The sequence below is a fragment of the Daphnia pulicaria genome, chromosome 6, assembly GCF_021234035.1.
Source record: "Daphnia pulicaria isolate SC F1-1A chromosome 6, SC_F0-13Bv2, whole genome shotgun sequence".
Classification (NCBI taxonomy): domain Eukaryota; kingdom Metazoa; phylum Arthropoda; class Branchiopoda; order Diplostraca; family Daphniidae; genus Daphnia; species Daphnia pulicaria.
Genome location: NC_060918.1, coordinates 16,880,033 through 16,906,180, shown reverse-complemented (window position 1 = coordinate 16,906,180; position 26,148 = coordinate 16,880,033). Strand labels below are relative to the sequence as shown.

The following is a 26,148-nucleotide window of genomic DNA, read 5'->3' as shown; positions in this document are numbered from 1 at the left end:
ACGAAATGGCACCCGCACCCCCCCCCCCCCCCTTAAATGTTAGAATAATATTATAGTGTAATAATATAATATATAATAGTGTTGTTATGTTAAATAGAAATTCCCTCTGCAGAATAAAAAATGGCGACTTTGAAATACCAATCGGAATTAAAAAAAGAATTTCTTGGAGATTGCTTCGAAGAAAATAGGGAAATCTTTGAGCAACTCCCAAAAAAAGTAATTTATTTAATACAAATGTCTTTTTTAATTTGTTTAAATTAATATGTTTTTTTATATATTAGATTGTTAATCTATTCAAAGAAATATTTGAAATAGATTATGAAATTTTTCTTTCTAGACAACATTTATTTTCTGTTCATCACTTAACCCCATTTGGGGTTTTTGTAATTGAACTAAACCTTTCTGATGAACCGAACGAAAGCGATGATGAGAACCGCAAATTTTTTGATTACCTTGCGGTAATTAATTATTTTTTGGTTAAGTTGAATTCGATTAATTTTTTTATGTTATAGAATATCGATGACGAATTTGTTAAATTTTGTTATGTGTATGCTAACTGTACAAAAGTTGCTGCTTCAAAACGTCGTAAACAAATTTTGGATAGCATTTCTAATATGCGTCAAAAACGACAGGATGTTATTGGTAGTAATCTAAATTATTTTAGGCTACTATCACAAATATTTCTAATTTATTTCTCTTTATTTGTAGATAAATTGAAAGTAACTGATTTTGGCCAAATCAGTAATTTTCCATTTCTTGTATCAAAAACATCCAAATTGGACTCTAAAACAAAAAAGATAAACAATTTGCATTTTTGTCAATATTGCAAATATATTGTCAACAATACAAGATCTCTTTCAAAACACTACAACAAACACAAAATCTTGGAATACAAGAAGGAAATTAAACTTCATTTAGATGAAGTTACAAATATTGTAAGTATTGATTTTGGGGTAAAATTTTATAAGTATCCGCAATTAATTTTATATGGCATCCGCACCTACTTATGTACAAGACCTATCGCAACAAAGAAGAGCCGACGGTAACCACGACAGTACCTCGACAAAGTAATTTCACGGCTCCTTCGGCCTCAACGAACGCCAGCACGTCCATTCTTCGTCAGCTGGATCAAAACCGTGGCGCCGGTGATGTGGCTAATCGGTCCTTTCCTAGCAAAACTGGCCCAGGTATTGTTTCCTGGTACAAGTCAGCGAAGCATTCCCTGTACCTCTAGATGGCATCTGACTTGAGTTAAAAAATCTCGAGCTCTTCTGCTTCAGTTGATAGCATCCCGAAGTCGAAGCTTAGCGAAACTATGCCCTCTAAAATGCAGGGCATGCCTAATTTCGAAATGACTTAAACCATTTTTTCGAAAAAGTCCCAACTGTTTTGGAAGACTTGTAGAATTTTTACGTGTTGTCTGCTAATTTTTCTCAGAATGCAATTTCAGGTTGCAAATCACCGATAGATGCCAAGAATCACTGGTTCGCTGTCAAAATAATCTCTCAAAATAATTTCTGGAAAATTGCCAGATTTCGGGAACTGGACCTGAGACCCCACATTGCCAGTTCTAAGAAAAAAACAGCAGAAAATTGTTGTTTTGATTTGGGTCCCTGGTGGTCAAAGTTGGAATCATGGGCTGGGTATTGCTCACTTCGGGACTTTCACCAAAACGTCGTTTTTTGTTCTCTCTCCCAAGGATGAACGAAAACAAAATAACCAATTGGCGCCATCGGCAGGTAATTCAAATAACCGCCGATTTTGTGGATAGTGTCAAAAATTGCATACATAACTTGTTATGTAGAGGAACGGAGGTGTAATTTGGTCTTTCCAACCGAGTTGACATAATTAATTCAACTCTGGGCAAAGCCTTGGTGGAGCGGCCGGTGGCTACACGACCGGCCCCAAAGAATAGATTCACGTTCTACAAAAACGATCCAGGCCGTACCTTTTCTATAATTCACTTCCGCCGCCGGTAGTCGCCGATGCCATGGCATCGAGTTCAAGTTACAATTCTCACATTCAATTAGCACTTTAAACTGCTAAACCAGATTTGGAAATTGTTCTTTTTCAATTAGCTTACTTTGATATTCAAATCACAAATCAACTAGCTTGGAACGGTTATAACTTTCAATCAACGCCTACAAGAAATGAAATAACAATTACTTTTTTATTCCATAAAATAAACATTATTTGATGGTAAAACCTTCCATTTTTCAGATTTATTGGTGATGACATTGCCATATGACGTCTGGAGAACACTCGTAGTGTTATAAATGCGGAAATATTTCCCGAACTTTGTAACGAAGGCGGCTGCAGTTGCAGCTTCAACGTCAATTTCAACAAGCAATGTCTCATCAATTTTTTTAATAAATACGACTCTGCCACACTGGGAACAAAAGTCGGCAAGCATATTAAAGGTAAAATTTGGGCTCAAGTTGTTGATCCGAATCAAGGAATGCTTTTGTTTGGCAGATTTCTAGGGAAAAGAAAAAATTACAATTAAACACAAAAAAATAATTGTAATTTTTAAATTTAATTAACAATTGCCAGAATTTGTGGTTCAGAAAATTTTTCACTGCCTCTCACAAAAGGTGTTGATGATTTCTCAAAAGACGTCAAAGGTAAAGATGCGTTAACATTTTCACTCAGCGAAACCTTTACACTTTTTGACACATCACTCTTACACTTAATTGTATGGAAGTTTATACGTTACCATGTTCACAAGAAATTGGAACAGAATAGAATTAGCCAAAAAAGAGAGGAAACAGCTCGTCAGAATCGTTCCCACGTGGCGAAAAGGTCTCGAAGAGGAGAGAAGGTTGAGACAATTGAAGAGATTTACGGAGACGAACATAAAGAAAATCAAGGTTAGGACTGAAGTAGTTGCCGTCGTATATTAGGGCCCTCAAGTCCTTAATCTTTTTTATAATTATGAAATAAAATATCCCTGATCCATGGGAGCTCTATTTTTTATAGGTTCGGTTTATTTATTCGGTAACCATCATCACCACCCTTTGCCATCATTTGAATATCCTTATCCAGTGTCCTTTTACGTTGGATTATTTTACATATCTAGTGTATACTTTTAAATAGTACGATTGGCTGCAAAGAATGGCAATCAGGATTATCATTCGTTGCCATTGGATGGGAGTTCTATTTTTTTATAGCGATTCGACAACCAGCTAACCCACTAACCACTAATTGAATGCCATTGAATTTCAAATTGTCCAGGGGGGGGGGGAAGAAAAACGAGATGGATAGAGATGACTAAATCTGTAAAAAAACAATTCAAGTATCTATCCCCGTTTTTTTCTGTCTCGACTCGACCAAGGCTTTAGCCTAGCTCCCCCCCCCCCGGGGATTAACCTTTTCCTCCTTCTTTTATTGTCTCCCCTTCGTTTTGACTTGGTCAAAGTTATCCCCCTCGTCGACATTCCTTTTTTTGGTCATCCTTTTCCCTCGGTCATATAAATGTTTCTGCCCTTGGGCGATTTGATTGCCAAAGTAATACCGCATGTAAATCCTGATTGCCATTGGATGGGAGCTTTGTTTTTTCAAAGTGGTTCGGCAACAACTATCACCACCCATTGCCATCATTAATATGGTCTTAACCAGTGTCCTTTTCGTTTTCTCTAAGGGTTGAAACTTAAATTGTGGGACATTTCTGCAATAGAGCTTGCAATAGGGTGCCTTGTTGTGAAACTGCGTGCAACATACCCTCTTGCCAATTTTCATAAATTAAAATTTTGATTCCACTTTCGACATAAACCAACCTACCCTTCCCCAGAAAAACAACGATAACTAAATAATGATGACGCTACTTACATTCCACTTCTTCTCTACCTCCTTGAAGTTATATTCTTTGAAGTTTTCACCTTGGTTTTCTTTCTCGAAGTCATTAGTGATGCAGTGAAGATAAATTCCAAAGGTTGTTATTTCGTTGAATTGCATACCGGTATCTTAGTAGTTCACTAACTGTTTGACTTGCCATTTCACACATAGAAGTTCACGTGTTACGTTCGAGTTAAAAAAAAATGGGATACTAAGAGTATCTTAGTTCACGACTTGTTATGGAAGATGGTGGGCTAACAAGTTATGGTTTAGAGAAAATTAGAGAGTAACCCTCACGAAAACAAACACATTAAGAACTTTCGCTGCTTCAGGTCAACGAAATACTTCGGGTGTCTTATGAAAGTGTGGTGTGGGCGATGTTTAGGCCCCTCCCCTTCAGATATGTATTTTTGAGGCCACGCAGGAGTCATTCCTTTTTCGTCATCATTGGATGTGGCCATTGGATAGGAGCTCTTTTTTTTATAGCGGTTTGGCAACCACTATCACCACCCATTGCCATCATTTGAATTTCCTTATCCAGTGTCCTTTTTCGTTTGGATTTCATAAATTTACATTATTCATTTTACTTTGATCCGCAAACCTCTTTCCCCGTTTTTTCTGTCTCGAATCGACCAAGGCTAGCTCACCCCCCTCCCAGGCATTAACCTCTTCCTCCTTTTTTTGTTGTCTCCCCTTTGTTTTGGCTTGGTCCATTTTTAGTCACCCTTTTCCCTCATATAAATGTTTCTGCACTCTAGCGATTACATTGCCAAAGTCATACCGTATGTAAATCCTGATTGCCATTGGATGGGAGCTCTATTGTGCATCCAGAGGCAAATGACATAAACTCGTACGTAAATAATTCTACTAAGAAGAAACCAGCAAGAATACGACACTGGGGGATGGGTGCGGAGTCGCCAGACGTGGCGCTTGTGGAAGTACCTCGGTGAATTGAATACCGCGTTATTACTGCGGTACTGCGGTACTGTCGCAGGGTTTTACCGCGGTCTTACTATTTTTTAAGTACCGTACCGCAGTAACGTGGCAGAAACTTTCGCTCTGTTGTACCGGTACTTTTTTCTTAAAAATCACCATCTAGTGGCCAAGTTTCGAGGCTTTTAAGTCGAGTTTTTTTTTAGAGAAGATGGAATTTTCTACTTTCCTGACTGTCAGTTAGACTTCAGACTTTCAGTTTTTGATTTTTCAAATTGGCTTTGTCATGTAAATCTTTTTTCTAAATTTCACTTCATTTGGAAAATGCGAAGGTAATATTGTAAGGATAGGCATAAATAATTCAGGCATTTTTTTTCAAATGTAACATAAATTGTACCGGTACCGTGGTATTACTGCGGTACTTTTACCACTACCGTTATCGCTACCGCATTTTTTGAAAAAAAAAATTACCGCAGTCGCCAGCTTAGGCCACCGCGTTACGTTTTCAAAGTACCGTTTTCAACACTGGCTATATGTTGTTGTCTACAGCAGAATGAGAGGGCCATCAAAAAATCGTCATGCAACAATACTTTAAGGCGAATCCGCTCCTTGATGATATAGTCGAACGGTCAAATGTTGGCAAGAATAAGGGGTGGCACTGTCGAGTTTGTTCTGAAGGACCTGGAAATGGTAATTATCAATGGTTGCTGAGCGGCCCGGAGTAATTTAGTACGCCATTTTAGTCTTGATTCTTCACCCTAGACGATACAGCCACATGGTAATTTGGGGAGGAATAGGGATTTGTAAATTGTGTTGAGTTTCTCCCGAGATAGGCTCCATGGGAGCCCTCAGCATTTGTTTACGATAAAAAGTAGACGTTTGATGCTGGTGCTTTTTTGCGTTACGAGCTCATGCCAGTTCAGCTTTATGTCGATAGTGAGCCCAAGGTAGGTGCAACTACTGGAGGGATTTATTTCCGTGTATTTTACATGGATAGGTAGGGGGTCTGATTGATTCCGGCCATTTACAAGAGAAAAACATGTATCCAGTTTTAGCCACATTGAACGTTAGCTGAACGTTTGCGTCCCACGAAATGGTATGGTCGATCATTGACAGGCGAGCTATCTCAGGGATGTAGTGCCACGTACAGGGAACCAGATCGCCAGCTTAGGCTATGATTTTGTTGGCGAATTAAAATATGGTATCCAAGGTTGTCAACCAAAACGTTCAAGAGAACGTTTAATCGGCCGTTAAGTATCGTGGGCTGCCAAGCGGCTTCAAACGTGCTTTTAATAACCAGAAAAACGCAGCAAGTGATCAGCATCTTCTTAAAATTGCCTTTAATGAGGTTGGCAAGTTTCCATCCGACTGACTCGGTTAATCGGCCAACTCGGAAGCCGTGCTGGCTATTGTTCGAACTAGGATTTAGTGCCGGATTCGGAGAGTTACTTGAAGCGAGAGTGGAGAATACGTTCAATAGCTTTTTATAGTGAGAAAATGATGCTGATAGCAGTTAGGGATGTCATAGTGCGGCTTGTTACAGCGACGTCTATATCACATATTTTTTGTAACGGTTTTAAAACGGAAAATAAATTTTTTTTAAAAATTGTAGTTTTACGTCAAAATAATGTAATAAAATGGATTGAAAAACTTTCTCTAACAATCTATATTTAGATACAATTATTTCGCTACTTGATTACATATCAATACGATGTAAGACACAATGTGTTATGTACATGATTAATATATTGACAATTGAATAACTAAATGTTGATACCTAACAAAACATCTATTTCACATCCCTTTTTAAATGTAAAAAAGTGTAACTTCCTACATACACATATAATTAACATCCCTATAAAACTCACATTTTCTGGATATCAAAATAAATCACACAACAGTCGTGTCCATTTCATGTTGCATATTTAGACAATAATGTCTAAATGACAATAGCATAGCAAATTGACATGAAATTGATATTTTAGAGCCAGTGTTAAAGAAATTGACGGAAGCTCCCACCTCCAAATCAGCAGGTTTGCTTGCTGCAAATAAAAATAAGAAATGTTGTTCTGTTTGAAGAAAACGGAACTGTCTTTTATCCTAATGTCATATCACTTCATAAAACTTGTGGCATCTAGTTGAAGAAAAATACTCCCTTGTATGATTTCAATGTGAGATGATCCCGACAAACATTGAAAAATTGTTCGGAATTCCTCAGAAGAAAAAAGATGTGGATGAGTTCGCCAATGTTTCAAATAATGGTGAGTCTGATTTTTCTTCAACGTCTGTGAAATTGTAGCTTTCCTATAATTTTTTAACTTAAAGGGTTTTAAATTTAATGATCTATGGGCTAAAAAAGCGTCAACAATATATTCCAGAATAGATGTTTGTAGACTCTTCTGATATTTGCGTTACGAAATTATTTACTTCATTTTTCCTTAGAGCAAACGTTATTTTTTTTGAATCAGATTCAAGAGCATTCCTAACGGGTGCAACCCACTCGTTAATGATATTTTGTCCTCTAGTTGATTGCATTTTTCGGAGGGTGGCTGAAACCAATATGAACTGTATGTAGAATTATATTCAAGCACCGTATCAGTTAATCTTGTAAGTGTTGGGGATTTATTCGGGGAATATGGGTTTCATACTATTGTCACACACTTGAATTATTTTGTTGTTTTTGAAATGAACTTAATTTGAATTTTTTATTCTTTTGTTGATACAGTTCGTAATGAATGGGTTTCATACTAAAATTAAACGCATGTAAATCTTGATTAATAAATATATTTTGTTTACTGCGTTTCAAACCAGTGTCATACACTTGACGCAATATTCAACTTGTTGTGTGTAAGTTGTAAGTTCAAAAAAGTTGTTGTAAATTCAAATATACTGTGTAATATGTATACACAGAAAATTGAGGGCAAATTAATAAATATCAGACAGAAAGCAAGATACATTTAAGAATATGTTAGAAGCAACAACATTTACTGGGCAAGTCCTGAAGTAGTACATAATTGAAATATTTTTTGAAGTGTTTGACAAAAAGTTGCCGAAAAACTAAGACTTCTTGGTCCAAAAAATTAAATATAGTGAAATTATTATTTTAAAACAAGAATATTAATTAATTAACTTTTCATATTTATTTGGTATTTCAACACACAAGATTCCCGCTGTATTATATGCACTTGGTGCGTTTCAGAGTCATGAAGAAAATGTTATTTCTCTGGTGAGGTAAGACAGGTAAGTCAACAAATGCTAATCTTGGAAAACAACACGTTCAAACAAAAAGGAAAAGATCGTGTTTTCCGTAAGTCGAAAACCTCGTTAGATAATATAAATGAGAGAACAATAAAGTGTAGCAAAAGATTTCCAAGTTTTAGCAGAAAGGACGATCTTTGAAGGTTGGAAAGTGGACGAGTTTAAATTATTTCTATTATACAGTGGACCCGTAGTTGAAAGGCAATCTTTCCAAGGAGTAAAATTTATGGACATTTCATATGTTTCGGCTAGTAAGCTACATTGATATTCTTTGTCAACAGATCAATTATGAGATAAATTTTATAGAGTCCACTGCTGATAACCTATTATGATGAATTCTTCTTATGACTATTTAGAAACATAATGAGCTTCAGGCTGAATACTTAAAACGAAAAAGACAACCAAAAATTGAAATTAGCAACTCCTGTTTCCTCAAAGACGGTTGCCTCCAGACCGAAACAATATGGAGAAAAGCAGTTCTAGATCGATTTCAAGACAAGTAAGCAACCGTTAAAATTGCCAGAATTTGTAAAAATAAATGACAACCTTATAATGAATAACGTGATTAGCAAAGCCAGACAAGTAAGCATTGTCAACGATTCCGCTTTCAATGCCATGGTTACAGGTTTCAATGCCAAAGCCAATAATGTAATGGGAGCAGGGACATAAAAAAATGATTGAAAAGGAGGAACGTAAACTATTTTAAGAGGATATAAAGCGGACATGAGTTCGGTTGCCAACACTGGTCTCACTGCGGATATTTGGTCAACGACTCATCATATCTGGATTGGTATAATAGCCCATTGGTTGGATGAGAATACTATTATTATAAAATCTGCTGCGCTGTGATGCAAGAGAATTAAATATGTATTTAGTACTACTAAAATATACTATTTAGTACTACTAAAATATACTATTTAGTACTACTAAATAGTATAAAAATATATGAATAAACTAAACTTTTCCTTAATTAGGACACACACCCTGAACTTATTTCTGGACTCATTGGATCATAGTTCATCATTGTGGGAAAAGTGGTGTCACAGACCACGGAGAAAATATAAGGAAAGCCGTAAAGTACATATGTAAGATTGCTCCCAAGAAAGAGAGAAGAATCGTCGTCTAGCAGTTTTGGAAGCCGCGAAAGCAAAATGGAAAGACAAAAAGTTAGCAAAATTTCCTGAGAAATGTGGCAAGCCAAATACAAAGAAAATAAAAAAATCGAGCGCTCGTAAATAGACTAATTACATTAAAGTACAGAAAATACTAAAAGCCGTATTAATTTACTTGTATTTCGTATCTTTATTTTAATAAACACTATGATTTCTCATAAAGCGATAACCGATTCTGACATTGAGCTATAGATGATGATGTTGTCTATATTGATTTGGACATTGAATAAGAAGATGAAATAAATGAAATAGAAGTCCAAGAGCTATATGCAGCCGAATTTCTTAAAGAAGTAAATGTTGAATCTGCACCATTTGAATTTGTTGTCACTAAACTTATTTTCGAGCGTATTCCATGTGTTTCACAATCCTGGAATTTAATGGCAACAATTGATTAAAAATATTCTTGGCTGTTTTTAAAGTTAGTCATTAGGAACCGTTTGGAACTATATTAAATTTGTGGAACTCCTGTTACAGAAGTATATTCCAGGATCCGAAATTACATACTATGAATAGGATAAGTGCCTTTTAATGGTATTATTAGTATAACAACAATTTGTTTAAATTCATTATACAGATTTTTTTATATTCTAGCAATTTACAGGTTGGCAACTGAAAACGCCAGTTGTCCGATCCGCTGGAATTCCGAGTTTGATGCTGTTTCTTCTATCATGAAAACAAGATCAAGTAAAACTTGTCATAGAAATGGGGAAAGATTAAAAAGGGCCCAACTACATGGAACTGGATTAGTTGGATCGGACTTCTAATTCTATGGTCTTTTTAACAGAAAGAATGGAATTCTGTCGAAGAGTGATCATTTTCTATCTATAGCGTGCTAGTACACCCAAAAAGAAGTCTGTAACGTCTGTATCGTATGTAAAGGGTAATCAGTGTCAGTCTGACGATATTGAAATGAAGAACCAGGCTAATATTTCCGTTGCCTTCAACATTGCAGAGGGAAAAAGAAGTAGTGAGAGATTTCAGTAAGTACCCAAGTAGCACAAATGATGTCGTTTAATCGTTTTGATATCATTTTTGTAGTCGGTTGTTATCGTTTTTCGGATAAAAAATGGATACTTAAGGTATGTCATTTGGATATCCAAGTGGGAACGCAAAAGAGGCTCGTTTGAACGTTTACAAAAATTAAATCGTTTTTAGAACCTTAAAATGATGTTATTATTACTATTCCCTAATGACATCTAAGTGAGAACGCTAACAAGGCTAGTTTTAACATATTAAAAAACGATAAAATTTCTGGGACATGTGGAAATTATCTATAAATAGCGACGTCATTCACGAGATAACAAAATACAAAATGATTCTCATATATAACATTTATTGGATATATCCTACGAAGGGATGTAAAATAGAGATCGTTTTCTAATTATTGTTCAGATATATTTGTGATTTGAAAATGTAAATATGAAAATTATAGAAGCAATTTGACATGAGCTTGATATTTATTAATTTACCTGAATTATATTTATTTCAACTGACGCGCAATGAAACGTGGATTACATATAAATACATATAATGTGACAAATGATATTAAGTTATTCGTTTTTCTTTGCAGACTTGGACTTTATGGAACTTCTTGTTTTTGTAAAAACTTCAACATATTTTTAATGAATCCTGGCCACCGTTTCATTTGGAAATCGATCAAGAATAGAATCTAGAAATAACAGAAGAAATGTTAATAAATTTCCTTCGAAAATAAATAAAACGCTGTTTTTCTTTCTTTCTATACATTTCTAAATGTCCAGTCCTTTGAATTTGCTAACGATTGTTGGATTAACAATACTTAAACATAACATTGTTAAATACAAATCAACTTGTTCATCTCTAACTAAGAGGAAAAGGTTTTGATTTGTGTTGTAATATATATTTCAATTCATTTTGCTAGATTTTCCTTGTAATATTAAATCCTATTTGATGCCCATTTCAAATATTTTTCTCTGGACTGCAGCTGATTTTCTAAATGTACAAAGACAAATTTGTTAAACTCGACATTTGGATTTAAAAAATTTATTCTGACATATTATTTTTACAGTAAATCAAGTGAACGTGAAGAAGCAGTAGACGAATTTGACTTGCCATTAACGCAACTATTGTATGTCATTAGTAGACACATTGGATGGCTGTTTTTTGCCACACGTATCCCTGAAAATTGATGTTTCTTAAAGACAATGTTTCATACGGCAACGTTATTACTTTCTTTTGAGTAGTCATCATTTTTCTTCATCGTGTGTTTTTGCTTCATTGCCGTTGACTATTTGCTGTTGTTTCTTCTTATCTCTTTTCTCATGGACTTCAGCAACTGGATTCTCTTTTCATGTTTATGAACTTCAGCTTCAGTTTGGTCTTCATCCTCTGATTCTTCACTAGTGCAAAAACAATTATTCATTATTAAATAATGAGTATCTTGGCCAAATACAAATTTTTAAACAATAGAATTATAAATGATTAAGGTTAAGTTGTAATCAGAAGCTGAAGTAAAGTTACTTAAAGTGGCCAATAATATATCAGCTGAAAATTGTATCGTTCAAGTTAAAATTATTGTAACTACAATTTTACGATCTAAGTTGTTTCCGTTGCATGTATTCTCGTCCAAATTAGAAGATGACTGTGAATCTTTGGTGCTTTGCTCATCATCAGTGCCCGTTTCAGCAACGAACTGGGCATTTTCTTCATATTCATCATCATTTGGGATATTCTTTGTACCCACTTGTTTATAATGGATAACCCAGAATGTTGTTGAGATTATTTATTAATCTATACAATAGAAAGAGGCAGCAATACAACTTACACGTTACACGTTATCAAAAGACACACAGTGATGGTATACTTAGAGAGGAACTGTGACTGTACCGTCGTAGTGTCAGTGTGAGAGTGAGTGAGATCTGGGCTTGGCAGACGACTATATGCTTGATGTCAAGGGGAAGAGAGGATTGGGTTATGCAACACATGGGGTTCAGCAACTGGGATCTCGGGGTTGTAATATTAACTTCAACACTTCCCCTCAAACCGAGATGTCAAGTTGGGGATTGGAATCTTTGGGTTGCATATATTAAACATCAACACTTCCCCTCAAACCAAGATCTCAAATTGGGAACATACACAATATCAAATACACATCATTGAAACTTTTAAGCTTCGGCACAGGAAGGTGTTGGCTGCTTTTCTTCTTTTCTACATTTACAATGCAGCTGTTTCTTTTTGTTCTTGCTCTGCTTTCTTCTTCTTTCTGCATTCGTGTGTTTCATGACCAAAGATAGAGCAGTAACCGCAGCGCGGACCTTCACGTGGTGAGCGTTGATCAACGAAGCCATCTTGAGTTCGGTGACGAGGTCTTGCACCCGATGAACCTCCGCATTTGCAATGGTGGTTTCCTCTGGTTGAACTGCGATTACGAGCTACATATGCAGCTTGGCTGGCGTCGTCGTTCCTCTCGTATGACTTGAGAACGTTTTCTTCTGAACGTAGACGTTGGAGTAGATTATCCATGGTTCTTTCTTCTAGAGGGACGCTCGCCCAAACCGATCTAACAATTCTGAATTTTTCTGGTAGGGTAGCCAGGGCCTTTGTTACCAACTGCATCTCGTCCATGGGTTGACCAATTTCTCTTAATTTGTCGGCAATGCTTGATAGTTTTTGTAAATGGGTTGTCATGTCATCACCAGAGAGATGAGAAAAGTCGTAAAAGCTCTGCCAAAGAAGATGGAGATTATCGGCCGCCCTGAGCTGATATTGATTGTTGAGTTTTGTCCACATGTCAGCTGCAGTGTTACACGAATAAAGACTCTCCTTCATTGGTTTAGAAAGTGTGGCAAAGATGTAGTTTCTGGACGTGACATCTTTCAGATTCCATGCTTCAATTTGGGCGGTGTTGGTAACTTGCCCTCTGTCATTAGTTATCTGAAAGTTGACAAATGTTTTTTTTTAGCATGATATGACAGTTTGTGTGAACACGTGTGTGTGAATCGAATAAGTCTGGGATTCTTACATGTGACATCATTAAACTGCAGGGTGTTGAGACAAAAAAGTGTCAGGTTAACATATGTGTGAATCGAATAAGTCTGGGATTCGTATATGTGAGTGACTAGAATGAGTCTAAAGTTCTTGCATGTGTGTGAATCAAAATAAGTCTGGGATTCGTACATGTTTGAGAATATTAAATTGCATAGCCTTGAAATAAATGTGTGATCGAATTTATGTTTGGCTTACACGATTACCTCTGTGGGGATTGTGTGTCCAACTCTTGCTTCCATGATTGAAAGTAAACCTAGTTGTTGAAGAATCATGCGAAGTTCGTAGCTCCACTCACGAAAGTTGCTTCCATCAAACTTAGGGACATGGCTGACATCTTTGAGATGATTTTCACTTACGTTGTTTGCCATCTTTCTAATCAGTCGATGCGTGAACCTGGGCCCATAACCTGTTGAGATTATTTATTAATCTATACAATAGAAAGAGGCAGCAATACAACTTACACGTTACACGTTATCAAAAGACACACAGTGATGGTATACTTAGAGAGGAACTGTGACTGTACCGTCGTAGTGTCAGTGTGAGAGTGAGTGAGATCTGGGCTTAGCAGACGACTATATGCTTGATGTCAAGGGGAAGAGAGGATTGGGTTATGCAACACATGGGGTTCAGCAACTGGGATCTCGGGGTTGTAATATTAACTTCAACAAATGTTAACTACATCGGCACATGTCAATTCTTCAAAATTTCGTATTAAAACAACTGAACATTATTTAAAAGGCAAAAGCATGAGGTGAGAAATACGTGCTGGCAATGTTAAAACTACTACTCATCAGCTAATTTTTACAGTTTCAGTTCTTGATTTTGCCGACACTCCTTCGAATTCTCCATCGTCAAAATCCTTCTTTTTTCTATTTCTAGTTGATTGCCTCAATGCAGATCCTTTAGCTGTTTTTCTTATAATACAAAGAAAAAAACAGTTGTTATTTGTGTACTAATAACAATATCTCTGTAGGGATTTATATTCATCAACAAAGACTGAGAAAGATTTGCGAGGAAATGTAATTGCATAACAAGCAGAACAACAAAAAAAAATGAAAACCACGAAAAGTGGTCGGAAAGACAGGATATTGACAATTCTTGGGATGTGAGGAGAGAAGAATTAATGGCCGCATTTATAATGCATGAAGCTCCAAATTTTTCACAAAAGTTTTATCAATGCCAAAAGGCAGTCTTAAGTTGTATACGATGTTCAACTTGCAAATAAGTTTTGTGCATAGATTTTGATTTAAACTATTACAAAACTATGCCTTTCCACAATAGATCATGTTTTAAAATTTACTATGTCTTTTCCGCTAAAACTAAATCTTTGATGCCGACGATAACATTTTTGAAAAAAAGTATGCATGTTATTTACAGAAGTGTCTTTGAATATTTTGATAGTTACGCTTTATTATTAGACGTTCTTGTTCCAGTCTTTAGTTAAATGGAATGCTCCAACTGTCTAAGTAACGGGGAACAAAAATACCTTGCCGGTAATGGTGGTCAAGATCTGCTATGGGAAAAAGGTTACAAATAGGAACTCAGGTTGATCGGAAGCCATCCAGCGCTCACTTAAGGGACAAAAGCATTAGGGGACAGTCGGAACGTGACAATATTTTCTGCTTATTGCTGTTATCATTGGGACACGATGTGTAAAATTCGAAATTCTTGGTGAAAGAGATTTGTACTGACAGGTATGTCATCCAATATAATTTGTTACCTGCATACAACATAGTTGCCTAACACTTTACTCCAACAAAATTCGAAATTATAAGGCAGGAAAGTTACTCTAATTTCGAACATTTTGGGTTGATTGATGGAAGAAATGGAAAAAACGTCTAGAAGAAGACATATTTCCTAGTTACCTTTTCAAACTGGATTTACCATATTATGTACTCCCAATAAAACTCAACCTACAGACATTAAAGTTATTCTACATCACAAGAATAAGCAACCCTTGGAGTTTAATAGAACATGCTTTGGGTCCAGCACTACATGAAAAAGCTATAATCGAAATTGAGTATGTTAAGAATGATAAAATATAGATATTTAATAATTAATTTTCTTAATTTTCTTCTTTAAAAAAAAGAAATACTTTAAAGATGACATTCAACATGAAAAATTAGGGTTTATTTCAATCTGGTTGCTCTCAATTGGTTGGATTCCAAGATGCTACAACACCAGCTTTTCAGTTTAAAGGAACAAAAGTAAAACCACACATGTCCTATGCTTCAATGTTGTTGAAGCTCCAAATAATTGGAGCACAGGAAGAAGACAAAAATGGATTTTCTTTTTGGTATTCAATCACGAAGCTCAATTACCATGCAAACCCGTAAATTTAGTAAGTTTCTTTTTTGTTAAAAATTAAACAAATAATTACTTTTTTCTAAAGGCATTTCTATTAAATTTTCTCGAGAAGATTGGGGTTGATTTGAAAAAAATTATTTTCCTAAGAATTGAACTAAAAGATCCCAAATTTAATTACAGCTTTGACGGTAATCAACTTTCTGCAGCAATTTATAGTAAAATTAATCCCTATGAAGGAGACACTGTACTACACAAATTCTTACTGATTCTTGCAAAAAGTAAGCAGATTTTACGTTGTAGTTTAATCAAATATTTCCAACAGAAAAGGAAAATTTTAAAATGTGAAATTTTGGCTATAAAGCGAGAGTGGAGAGTGTTGGAATCAACAGAAATTTTGTTCCAAAATCCTTACGTCACTTACCAAGGGTCGAAGAGAATGTATTGGACTTGACATTTGAATGTACTTTTTGTGCATGTTTTACAACTGAAGTTGCATCGGATAATCACATTACTAACGATTGTAAGTTCAAATTAAAAAAAAAAATGTTTTGTTCGCTAAATTTATTCGTAATTAGGTTCTGGTGTAGTGCATGAAATTTTACTTTTGAAAGGTGAATCTAATTCGAGAGAGAAACGTTAAGGATCCTGATTATCACACTAATTTATTGAAAGGAGTCAATGCCGTTAAAGAAGGAAAGAAACCTACTGAAGCTTCTGATTAGTTCAGAATTTCAGCAATAGTGTTCAATATTGTCTGAAACTTTAAGAACACGTTGAGCAATAAACATAACAATTGTACCTGAGAGCTGGCGGATCACAACAGTTGTATTTTTCTGCCTTTTACACTGGCAATATTTTTCCTTATTACACGTAATCAGCGAGGGAAAAAACGTTAGGATACATCAGCGAGAAAAACGTGTGTGTTCCACCGTCCCTCGTCTGCTCTCCCCGTTCCCAGATCTTCCATTTGGAACAAATAGCGTTAGATACCGAGGTAATATTCAAATACAACATTTGAAGAAGATTGATGTAACACAATTGAATTTTTTTTTCATTTATAGTTAAAAGCTCCGTAGGCTGAAAGTGTTTGCTAAAAACAATTTGTCAAAGGAGGAATCTGTGAAACAAGCTCTAAAGGAGCGAAGTAATAGAAATGGTGAATCAGTTATAAGAGCAGCGGTGAATTATAACATTGAACGAACAGTATTACTTAGAAAGGTAATTATAGTTATTAATTAATTCTTCAACATAGTTACTAACGAAACTTTTCCAATCACAGGTGCAATTACATCGAGTTTTAAAAATAGACATGGTGTAAGTCATGATATAGGGGGACCATGAAATACATCACCAAAAACAGATGGTCATTGACATCAACAAGTTCTAGTTTGTTGGTCTTCTAAAACCAATGTGTCAATCACCGAGAAGACGAGGAGAGAACGAGAAACGATGTTGAAAGCAGACGGAAGATATTTCTTATGGTTCATTTAAATTGTGTTGTATGTGACACCCCGGCTAGAAAATTTTAAAAAAATTGCGTTGTCAGAGCACTTTTTTTTTGTTGTGTTTGTGTTTGTGCTGTATTCGAAGAGAGGAAAGGTAGATTTTTGAGAAAATTTAAAGAGTTCATCCTTGCTTCATCCACCAGTCAGCCCAACTTTTTGCTGCAATCCATTCTGCGTTGTTCACAGACGCTTTTTCTTGATTTAGCCCTATGGCTTTTAAAAGAAACTGTTGATATTCTTTTTCAGAAAATGGGTGTTCTCCTTTGAGAAGTTTAAATACAAAGGTGACGTCACTTGCGCTCACCAAATCCTGTATTTTGTATGCAATTTAAAAAAAAATATAGGTCTTTCAACATCACGAAAAATACCAACAGCCACTTTTCTGGCGTTCGTTAAAAATTTAAAAGGTTTTAAAATCCCCAAACTTTTTAAATTTAGACAGTTGCTTCAAACGTCCGAAAATCGCTCGACCACAAGTGAAGCGATGGTTTTCCAGATCACGGAATCATGTTATTACCCGTTTTAATTTGTCCCATTGGTGAGTTAAGTTGCTCTTTTTGGCGTCACGCTCTCCTTATTCTTGTCCCAATGATTTAAAACATTTATAGACATCGATGGTGGGGGATATATAAGGGCGACGGCGACGACATAGAAACATCATAGAAGGTCATATGTAATGGGTGCATGCGCCTTGGCGACGACGAGGAGGACACGTAATAGCCGGATGCGGGGTGGGTGCTGCTGCTGCTGGTACTGGTGGTACTCAGTGGGTTATACAGGAGGAGAGAGAAAGAGCTAGGGCGAACCCATTGCTGTTATTTTCTATCGTTTCTTCCTTTCTGCCTGAAGCACGAAGGAAAAGAAGCGACGTCATTTGTTTTTGATTAGCCGCAATAAAATTGATGAAGCGTCGGGACCACCGTCGCTCCTCTGTTGTTTTTTGTGTTCCCCCCTTTTGTTTGGTTTCAGTGGGGTGACTGAATGAGCAAGGCCTGCCCAGCCGGCATACGGCGCACGGCACCCAGTTATTGTAGGTAAAAGATTGGATGTGTCTATCCTTCGGCAATTTCCAATCAATTTAGTATCTAGTTTCTTTTTTTTTACCAACTTTTTTTTACGGCACGTGCGTCATAATAATTTTTTTTTCCTTTTACCTTTTAGTGTATCTGTCTGTTTTTTACCTCACTGTGCGGTACTGTGGTGGCAGCAAAGATGTCAGACAAAGAATCGACGCAACTATCAGTTTCCATGACAACCAAATTCCCATCTGTAAATTTAAAATTTACGAAATAACATGACGACAACGTATTGATATAACAATAATGATTTTTTTAATAATTGAATTTATTTTTGTTCCATTTTTACTACCTTTGAAACAGAACTCGGATCTCTCGATGTGCTTCGATGAAGAACAGATGAAGATGTGACGGTATGAACTGAAGGTGAAACGTAACACGAAGTTTTGTGATGCGTAATTCTAAACAGAAACTAAACTTTTACAGCTGTCTCGTTCGTGCACTGCAAAGTCTCATCACGGCCATTCGCCAGCGCCTGAGGAAAATGAAACTTCTTCTTCTCTTCATCTTCCGTTGCAATTGCTGTTTAAAACTTTTTTTAAAATTTCGTTTTGTTCGTTAACTTCGTTCCACGCAATTTCAAACCGGAATGATTGCATCACGATTTTTAATCGTACACTTACTTATTGCCACTACTTTTTCTTTTTTGATGATTTTTTATTATTATTACTTTTTTTTTCTTCCAGGGGGGGAAGGGGGATTTTTTTATTATTTGAAAGGGAGTTGCTGGATATGTACACACACATACATACACGCTGGACAAACACAGATATTAACCAGTGGTTAAGCTGGGCGAGAAACCGGAGTTGCGCATAATAATGTAATGCGGGCTGCTTCTCGGCTGCTGCTGCTACTGCCATGGGCCAGTCACTTGAATCGAGATGGAGGACTGTAGATATGTGGATGACACTTATCAAGCGTTTATTTTTCCAAAGACCTGACAGCCGGCCGGCCGCTGGACAGTTCTGTTTTTCGTTAGAAAAATGAAAATTTGTTTTTTTCTTTTTTTTTCTCTTTTTCTTTCTCTTTTTCTTTCTCTTTTGCGGCTTGGGAACGAACAGACATTGTCCGGTCTAGTTAGTCAAACGTTCTGTCAATTGCTATAGAAAAGACTAGTCAAGTTATAAATTCAATTATAATAGGAGAAAAAGAACCCGGAGCTGCTGCTGCCAAGTCACTGAAGTCAGTCAAAAACGTAAAATGAAAGATCGGGTGACAACTTGGGGGCCGGATAAAATGTTCAAGTGGGATGGTGGTAGCTGGTGGGACATCTGACGTGTTGTCAGGTTCGTGACGTCATCGCTATCTATCGTGAGCGTGTGTGTTGCGTGTGTGTGTTAAAGGGAGTCGGAGGGGCTGGCCTTGCCTGGCCCTTTTCGACGGTCTGGATGGAAAAGAGATGGGACAAACAAATGGGCTCTTGTCTTTTTTCGTGAATTTTTCTTTTTGTTGTATTATTCGATTGATCTGAGCGCTACTTTTATTACGCAGTTATAACTTTTCTCTCCTTCCTGTTTTTTTTTCCTTTTTTAAATGTAATTTTCATTTTTATTTATTTGCCGTTTCTCTTTTTGGCCGTTTTCGGAACAGTTTGATCGTTTCGTTCCCTTTTATGACCAAGTTTCGCCGACCATGGATAAACGAAAGAGATATGCGGTTGATAAAATTATTGGCATTGGGTAACTTTGTTTTAAGTTATGTATTTTTTTATATAATGTAATTCTTTATTTTTATGTTTTAGAAAAAGTCAATTCGGGGATACATGGTATTTAGTAAAGTGGGAGAATTACAAAAAAAACAACCTGGGTATATGATGGTGATTGCGATGGCTGTCCCAATCGCATCAGAGAGTTTTTGGAAGGGTAAGTTAGCTTTGTAATCATGTAGAAATTTGTTAGTTTAATTCATAGTTTAATTTTACAGGTTTAAAGGGGAACCCGTGCCACTTAGGGCAACCAAACCATTTTCCGTGGAGCAGAGACAAAGAGTGGAGGAAAGGAGGAGACGTGAAATGGGACTGGGAAAACAGGGACTGGAAGAAGATACCCCTGAAGTAGCAGATAGAGGAGACGAAAGGCAACGAAATAGGTAACTGTGATTTTTTTGTGCCTCTTTTAAATTTATGTATTGCATATTTAATTGTAATGATCTTATTTGTAGATCACCAAATCCAGCCATTGAAAATGAAGTTACAGAAGATGAGCCCGAATGTGATGAAAGTTTGGTCGTGCTTCATCACATGTGCACGACAGACCGAATGGCGAGTTTGAAATATTTCCAAAAACTGAACTAACCAGACTTGTTTTACATCAGTTAGGCGTGGCCCTCGGCTTTTTTCTGCCCCCTATTTTGGTAAAGGACCACACAAATATCGACGATATTGGAGCCGATTTGAAACTCATGTTCTACATTGTGGCGGGCGTCTGCACGGCCTTATTCCTTGTAGTAGTGATCGGTAAAGACCATTACTTTCCAAAGATATTTTCAATAACTTCAAAAAGGTATTCGATACAGGCTTTCAAACTAAACCGCCTCTTCCTTCGAATGCGGCACGCATTGCACCTCAATCGTCACAGCCGGTGACCTACTACCAGTCAGTCAAAACGATTGTCACTAACAAGAATTACATTTTGCTTTTGATTACGTACGGAATCAATGCGGGTGTTTTATACGCTATGTCAACCCTGCTCAACCAAACTGTGCTTCGACATTTTCCGGTATTTTAAATTTATATAGGCTATACCTCACTGCATTATGTGAAGTTTAAAATGACAACATTATTGAGTTATTATCATTATTTTATGTCAAAGAAATGCACGTAAAAATAATCGTTTTTTTTTTAAATTTCAGGGTGAAGAAGAAAATGCGGGTCAAATTGGCTTGACGATCGTCGTTTGCGGCATGTTCGGCTCGGTAGTGTGTGGTATTATTCTTGACAAAACGCACAAATTCAGGTAAAAAAGAAAATTCGTGATACTCTATTTTTGCTAGATAGCTGACTTTAGCGTTCTGCTTTATTTAGGGAAACAACTCTTGTGGTGTATGGATTAGCAGTGGCCGGAATGGTCGCCTACACCTTTACGTTCGAACTTCAATATATCGTCATTACGTTCGTCACGGCCGGAGCTGTAGGGTAATCCACTTTTTTTAAATATTACTTATGCGTTCTTCAAGGCTTTTAAATATTTGTATTTTGGATAAGGTTCTTTATGACTGGATATCTGCCATTTACCTGGACGGAAACGAGTAGCCAACAATGAACATTTGGGTGTTGTTGCTATCCCTTTTTCGGCTTCTCGCTCAAGTTCGCGGTTCATTTGTCTGCCCGTCTCATAGGCTGTGAGATGGTATTTTTCACTTCAACTTTGACTCCCAATACGTTTCTATTTCCTCCTTAAAGTACTTTTTATTTTTTATTTTTTCAAAGGTAAAGAGTTCTTATGCGATAGAACCAGAAAAAAAAATACAGACGGCAGCCCTAATAGTACAAGAGGCCCTTGAGGGCTTTCCGCTGACGGAACTTCTTCCATTCCAAAATCCTTGGATGACTGGATGCGTTGAAAAGTAGCCACCGGAGTAGTGCGTGTGTTGTTTTAGGTCCTCTAAATCAACCGGTGAGTATGCACCTGACACCAAAACCTGCAACTCTCGGTAGCTAAAAGTTTGCAACCACTCGATATCGATGACATTCGCCAATCCCTGCGACGCAATAGAACAGTGAATGACTGGCAAATGAAACAGTGAAAAATCACACATTATACCTGGCGGAATGCGTTGCATTGCAAACGGATTTGCTTGTTTAATTTGTAGTCCGCAACCAAATGAATGTATTCGATACGATTTGAAGGTGTGACGGGAATGTTGGATCCGTTCTGTTTCAGTTCTTCCACCTAAATAGAGAAAGTCGTTGTTTGAAAAGAAACCCGTGGAAAGATATTGTCTAATCAATTTGCAGATTTCTGCATTGAAAATGGAACTTCAAAGGCGCCCGTAAGACGACCAGCTTTTAAATTGAATGCTTTGGCAAGAAGCAGAGCAAACTTCTGGTGATTTTTAAAAATTATTTTACTTTAACAAGAATTATTTTTTTTTTCTTGTATCTTATGTACTGATTTTTGGTTGATTTGGGTGAAGGCAAATATCCCTCCTGACGTCTTTGATAAGCCATAACGGGAGATTAAGCACTTTGATAATTTGTGCTGAAAATTCTCTTGGTAATTTGCTTCTAGGAGGATGAGAAGAAGGAGAAACATCGCTCCATAAGCATCTACAGGAAAAAGTGACTACCCCAGTGTACATTTCTGAAAAATTGCCAGATTTCGGGAACTGGACCTGAGACCCCACATTGCCAGTTCTAAGAAAAAACAGCAGAAAATTGTTGTTTTGATTTGGGTCCCTAGTGGTCAAAGTTGGAATCAAGGGCTGGGTATTGCTCGCTTCGGGACTTCCACCAAAACGTCGTTTTTTGTTCTCTCTCCCAAGGATGAACGAAAACAAAATAACCAATTGGCGCCACCGGCAGGTAATTCAAATAACCGCCGATATTGTGGATAGTTTCAAAAATTGCATAAATAACTTGTTATGTAGAGGAACGGAGGTGTAATTTGGTCTTTCCAACCGAGTTGGCATAATTAATTCAACTCTGGGCAAAGCCTTGGTGGAGCGGCCGGTGGCTACACGACCGGCTCCAAAGAATAGATTCACGTTCTACAAAAACGATCCAGGCCGTACCTTTCTATAATTCACTTCCGCCGCCGGTTGTCGCCGATGCCATGGCATCGAGTTCAAGTTACAATTCTCACATTCAATTAGCACTTTAAACTGCTAAACCAGATTTGGAAATTGTTCTTTTTCAAATAGCTTACTTTGATATTCAAATCACAAATCAACTAGCTTGGAACAGTTATAACTTTCAATCAACACCTACAACAAATAAAATAACAATTACTATTTAATTCCATAACATAATCATTATTTGATGGTAATACCTTCCATTTTTCAGTTTTATCGTTGATGACATTGCCATATGACTTCTGGAGAACACACGTAACGTAGTGTTATAAATGTGGCAATATTTTCCGAACTTTGCAACGAAGGCGGCTACAATTGCAGCATCAACGTCAATATCAACAAGCCATATGTCTCATGAACTTTTTAAATAAATACGACTCTGCCACACTGGGAACAAAAGTCGGCAAGCATATTAAAGGTAACATTTGGGCTCAAGTTGTTGATGCGAATCAAGAAATGCTTTCGTTTGGCAGATTTCTAAGGGAAAGAAAAAATTACAATTAAACACAAAAAAATAATTGTAATTTTTAAATTTAATTAACGATTCCCGGAATTTGTGGTTCAGAAACTTTTGCACAGCCTCTCACAAAAGGTATTGATGGTTTCTTAAAAGACGTAGAAGGTAAAGATGCGTCAATATTTTCACTCGGCGAAACCTTTACACTTTTTGACACATCACTCTTACACTTAAATGTGGTCTAAATTAAAGATATATACAAATTAATTATTCTGTATTTTGCATATAAAAAAAATTTCAGGGTTTGGCCCCTCTTGCAATAATCCCATCACAAAATTTTCAGGACAATAATTTCGGCCAACTAGTATTCCATTAACACCAACAACATCTTCTGTTTTATACAAACCACCATTTTCTTTTAATATGAACGATAGCAACCAATCATAATCTTCCCCCAAGTGCGATATTTCCACGATCACACATAGAAATATCTAAGACATATTCCTGATAATGAACATCAGCCACCGTTGAGACATCATCATTTGCAATTCTAAAATTCTAAATTATTTCCTGTTCATAATTTTAACAATAACTTAAATAATATTTGAATTACGAGTCATCCTGCAGAAGATTCAATGTTTAAGTCCAGATTATTCCATTTATAATCCCACTCGTTGTCTTTGTTTAGGAAATATTTGTTATTTAAAATTAAATAACAAATATTTATAAAATATACTGTTTGACGTTTGTTCTGATAAGTTTCATCTACAAGTTGATCGTCTTCTTTTGGATCTTTGGAAAAAAACCCGACCAACGTCGTTTGTTGCTACATCACTATTCAAAATATAATTAGTATTTATAATTTGAAATATTTATTAAAGTGGACATGAGAAAGAGTAAAAGAACAGTACCAGTCACGATGTGTTACAGAATTACTACGTTCAACATCACTACCAGGAATGTAATGGAAGTGAGAGCAGTGTTGTTCCAGCAGTATTTTGCTTCCGAGAAACCATGAACAATCACAAAATATTTTTGGAGTGATATGTACACGATTCTCATGTTTCGTTCTGTTATTCACCGATTAAAATTGGTACGTTGCAACCAAAAACCCTACAACACACTTTTGATTATTCATTCATCTCTTTGGCACACGACTTTTCCACATTGACAATAAGCATTAACTCTGTGCGAAAACAACCAATTCCAGTCTCACACGTGTGATCTATCGATTGCATTTGTTGGTTTATAGTGTTATTCTTCAAATATTTTTAAACGAAGCAAACTTTCAAATTTCTGTGGGATTTAATTTAAATAATACGCACTTATTTCATTACAACATACAAATGTAAAAAAAGGATTACATACCTCCACATCCGGAAAAGTTGTATTGTTGACCTTTAAATCCATTTTAAGAACCAAACAAGTACACAAAGCCAGCACACTTTATTTCACAAACAAATTTTATCTGACCTCAACTGGTTCACAACATACGTGTAGTAATTAATCGATAGTTAAAATTGGTTATAAATAATGGATTATTGGTCGTACCATAAAGGTCGTGTCTTATCCACATGTCGAATATTTTAGCTCACATTTCAGCTGCAAAAGATGGCGCCGAACAAAGATCTAGCACTAGAAAAATTGGAACTAGTAAAACAGATAATTAAAAGAGATGGTTGTTTTGAAGAATTTTAAATGATTATTAAAGGTAATTTAAATCACAAATACTATTCTTAGTTCATGATGTTAATGACAACGAATTATTGTTTCAGATAAATTTGCTCACCTGGCTAGTGAATTAAATATTGCAACTAGTGTTTGTTACAATATTGAAATTTTTTTGGATTGCCACGTGAATGATTTGCCATCGGGTCTAACTTGTTCCCGTTGTCTTGAAAAAGTTGATCGCACTTTTAAATTCAAAAACTAACATTTGTGCACTTCATGTCATACCGGTCATCTTTCTACTAACAAATTGATACAGAAAAAAAACATTGAGCAACTTCATCTTGCCACCGTTGACTTCGAAAGCAATAAATTTTGTTTTCGCCATTGCTAGACAATCACGAAAAAATGTCATCGACAGCAGCGTTTACAACGAATTGAAAAACTTTTACACTACCAACATGTAAATGGCGAAAAAAAATATTACTACTGGCATCAGTACTAATATTCAACATTCATTACAGGATGATGCCAACTATCGCAACTCACGTACAAGTATCAATGCCGCCAATTGGTTCAAGTAGAAGGAGTTTTGCTCGTTACAATTCATCCATTAAAAGATGAAAAAATGTAACTTACATGCCGATTGCTGATATCGTATACCAGTCAAAATGCGTCGTTCGTTCTACGATGGATTCTGTAACTTTGGTAGCATCCAAAATGTCTTCAATTTTCTGTAAACCATCGAATTTGGTAAATATAATTTATTAGAAATTATATTTACAGAATTAATTCTAAATAATTGTCTTCAGATTGAAATGTTGAACGACTTTGAGGATTTCGGAATTCCAAAATCAAATGTTCACTTTTTCCTTGTTGGCCAAGAGACTGTTGCAGGTGCATATACCGTAATCCATTTACTCTAAATGTCTCAGATATGCTAAAAATCTTCAATGAGAAGCAGGTATTCCTAAAGTAATTATAATTTCTTTTTAAATTATAATTACAAACAAATTTTGTTGATTTTATAGTTTACCATGGACTGTTGAGCTATGGCTAAATTGCTATGCCAGACTATTTATTAATGGATTGGACGTAGGGAGAAAAAATCTTAACAATGT

The 26,148-nt window shown here is 36.2% G+C and overlaps 1 protein-coding gene and 1 long non-coding RNA gene across 2 annotated transcripts; one reads left to right on the top strand and one right to left on the bottom strand.

Moving 5' to 3' along the window:
- Positions 1–13,016: 13,016 nt before the first annotated feature.
- LOC124341831 lies at positions 13,017–13,877 on the bottom strand. Its single transcript, XR_006918623.1, has 3 exons — positions 13,685–13,877; positions 13,427–13,629; positions 13,017–13,109 (listed from the first exon to the last, which is right to left on the bottom strand). It is a non-coding gene; the product is annotated as an uncharacterized LOC124341831 (long non-coding RNA).
- Positions 13,878–20,336: 6,459 nt separating this feature from the next.
- On the top strand, positions 20,337–22,393 carry LOC124344551 (feline leukemia virus subgroup C receptor-related protein 2-like). The gene is made up of 5 exons (XM_046798116.1): positions 20,337–20,566; positions 20,626–20,828; positions 20,962–21,065; positions 21,134–21,244; positions 21,314–22,393. The coding sequence occupies exons 1-5, from the start codon at positions 20,512–20,514 to the stop codon at positions 21,369–21,371; spliced, it is 531 nt and encodes a 176-aa protein (XP_046654072.1). The 5' UTR covers positions 20,337–20,511; the 3' UTR covers positions 21,372–22,393.
- The last annotated feature ends 3,755 nt before the right edge of the window (positions 22,394–26,148 follow it).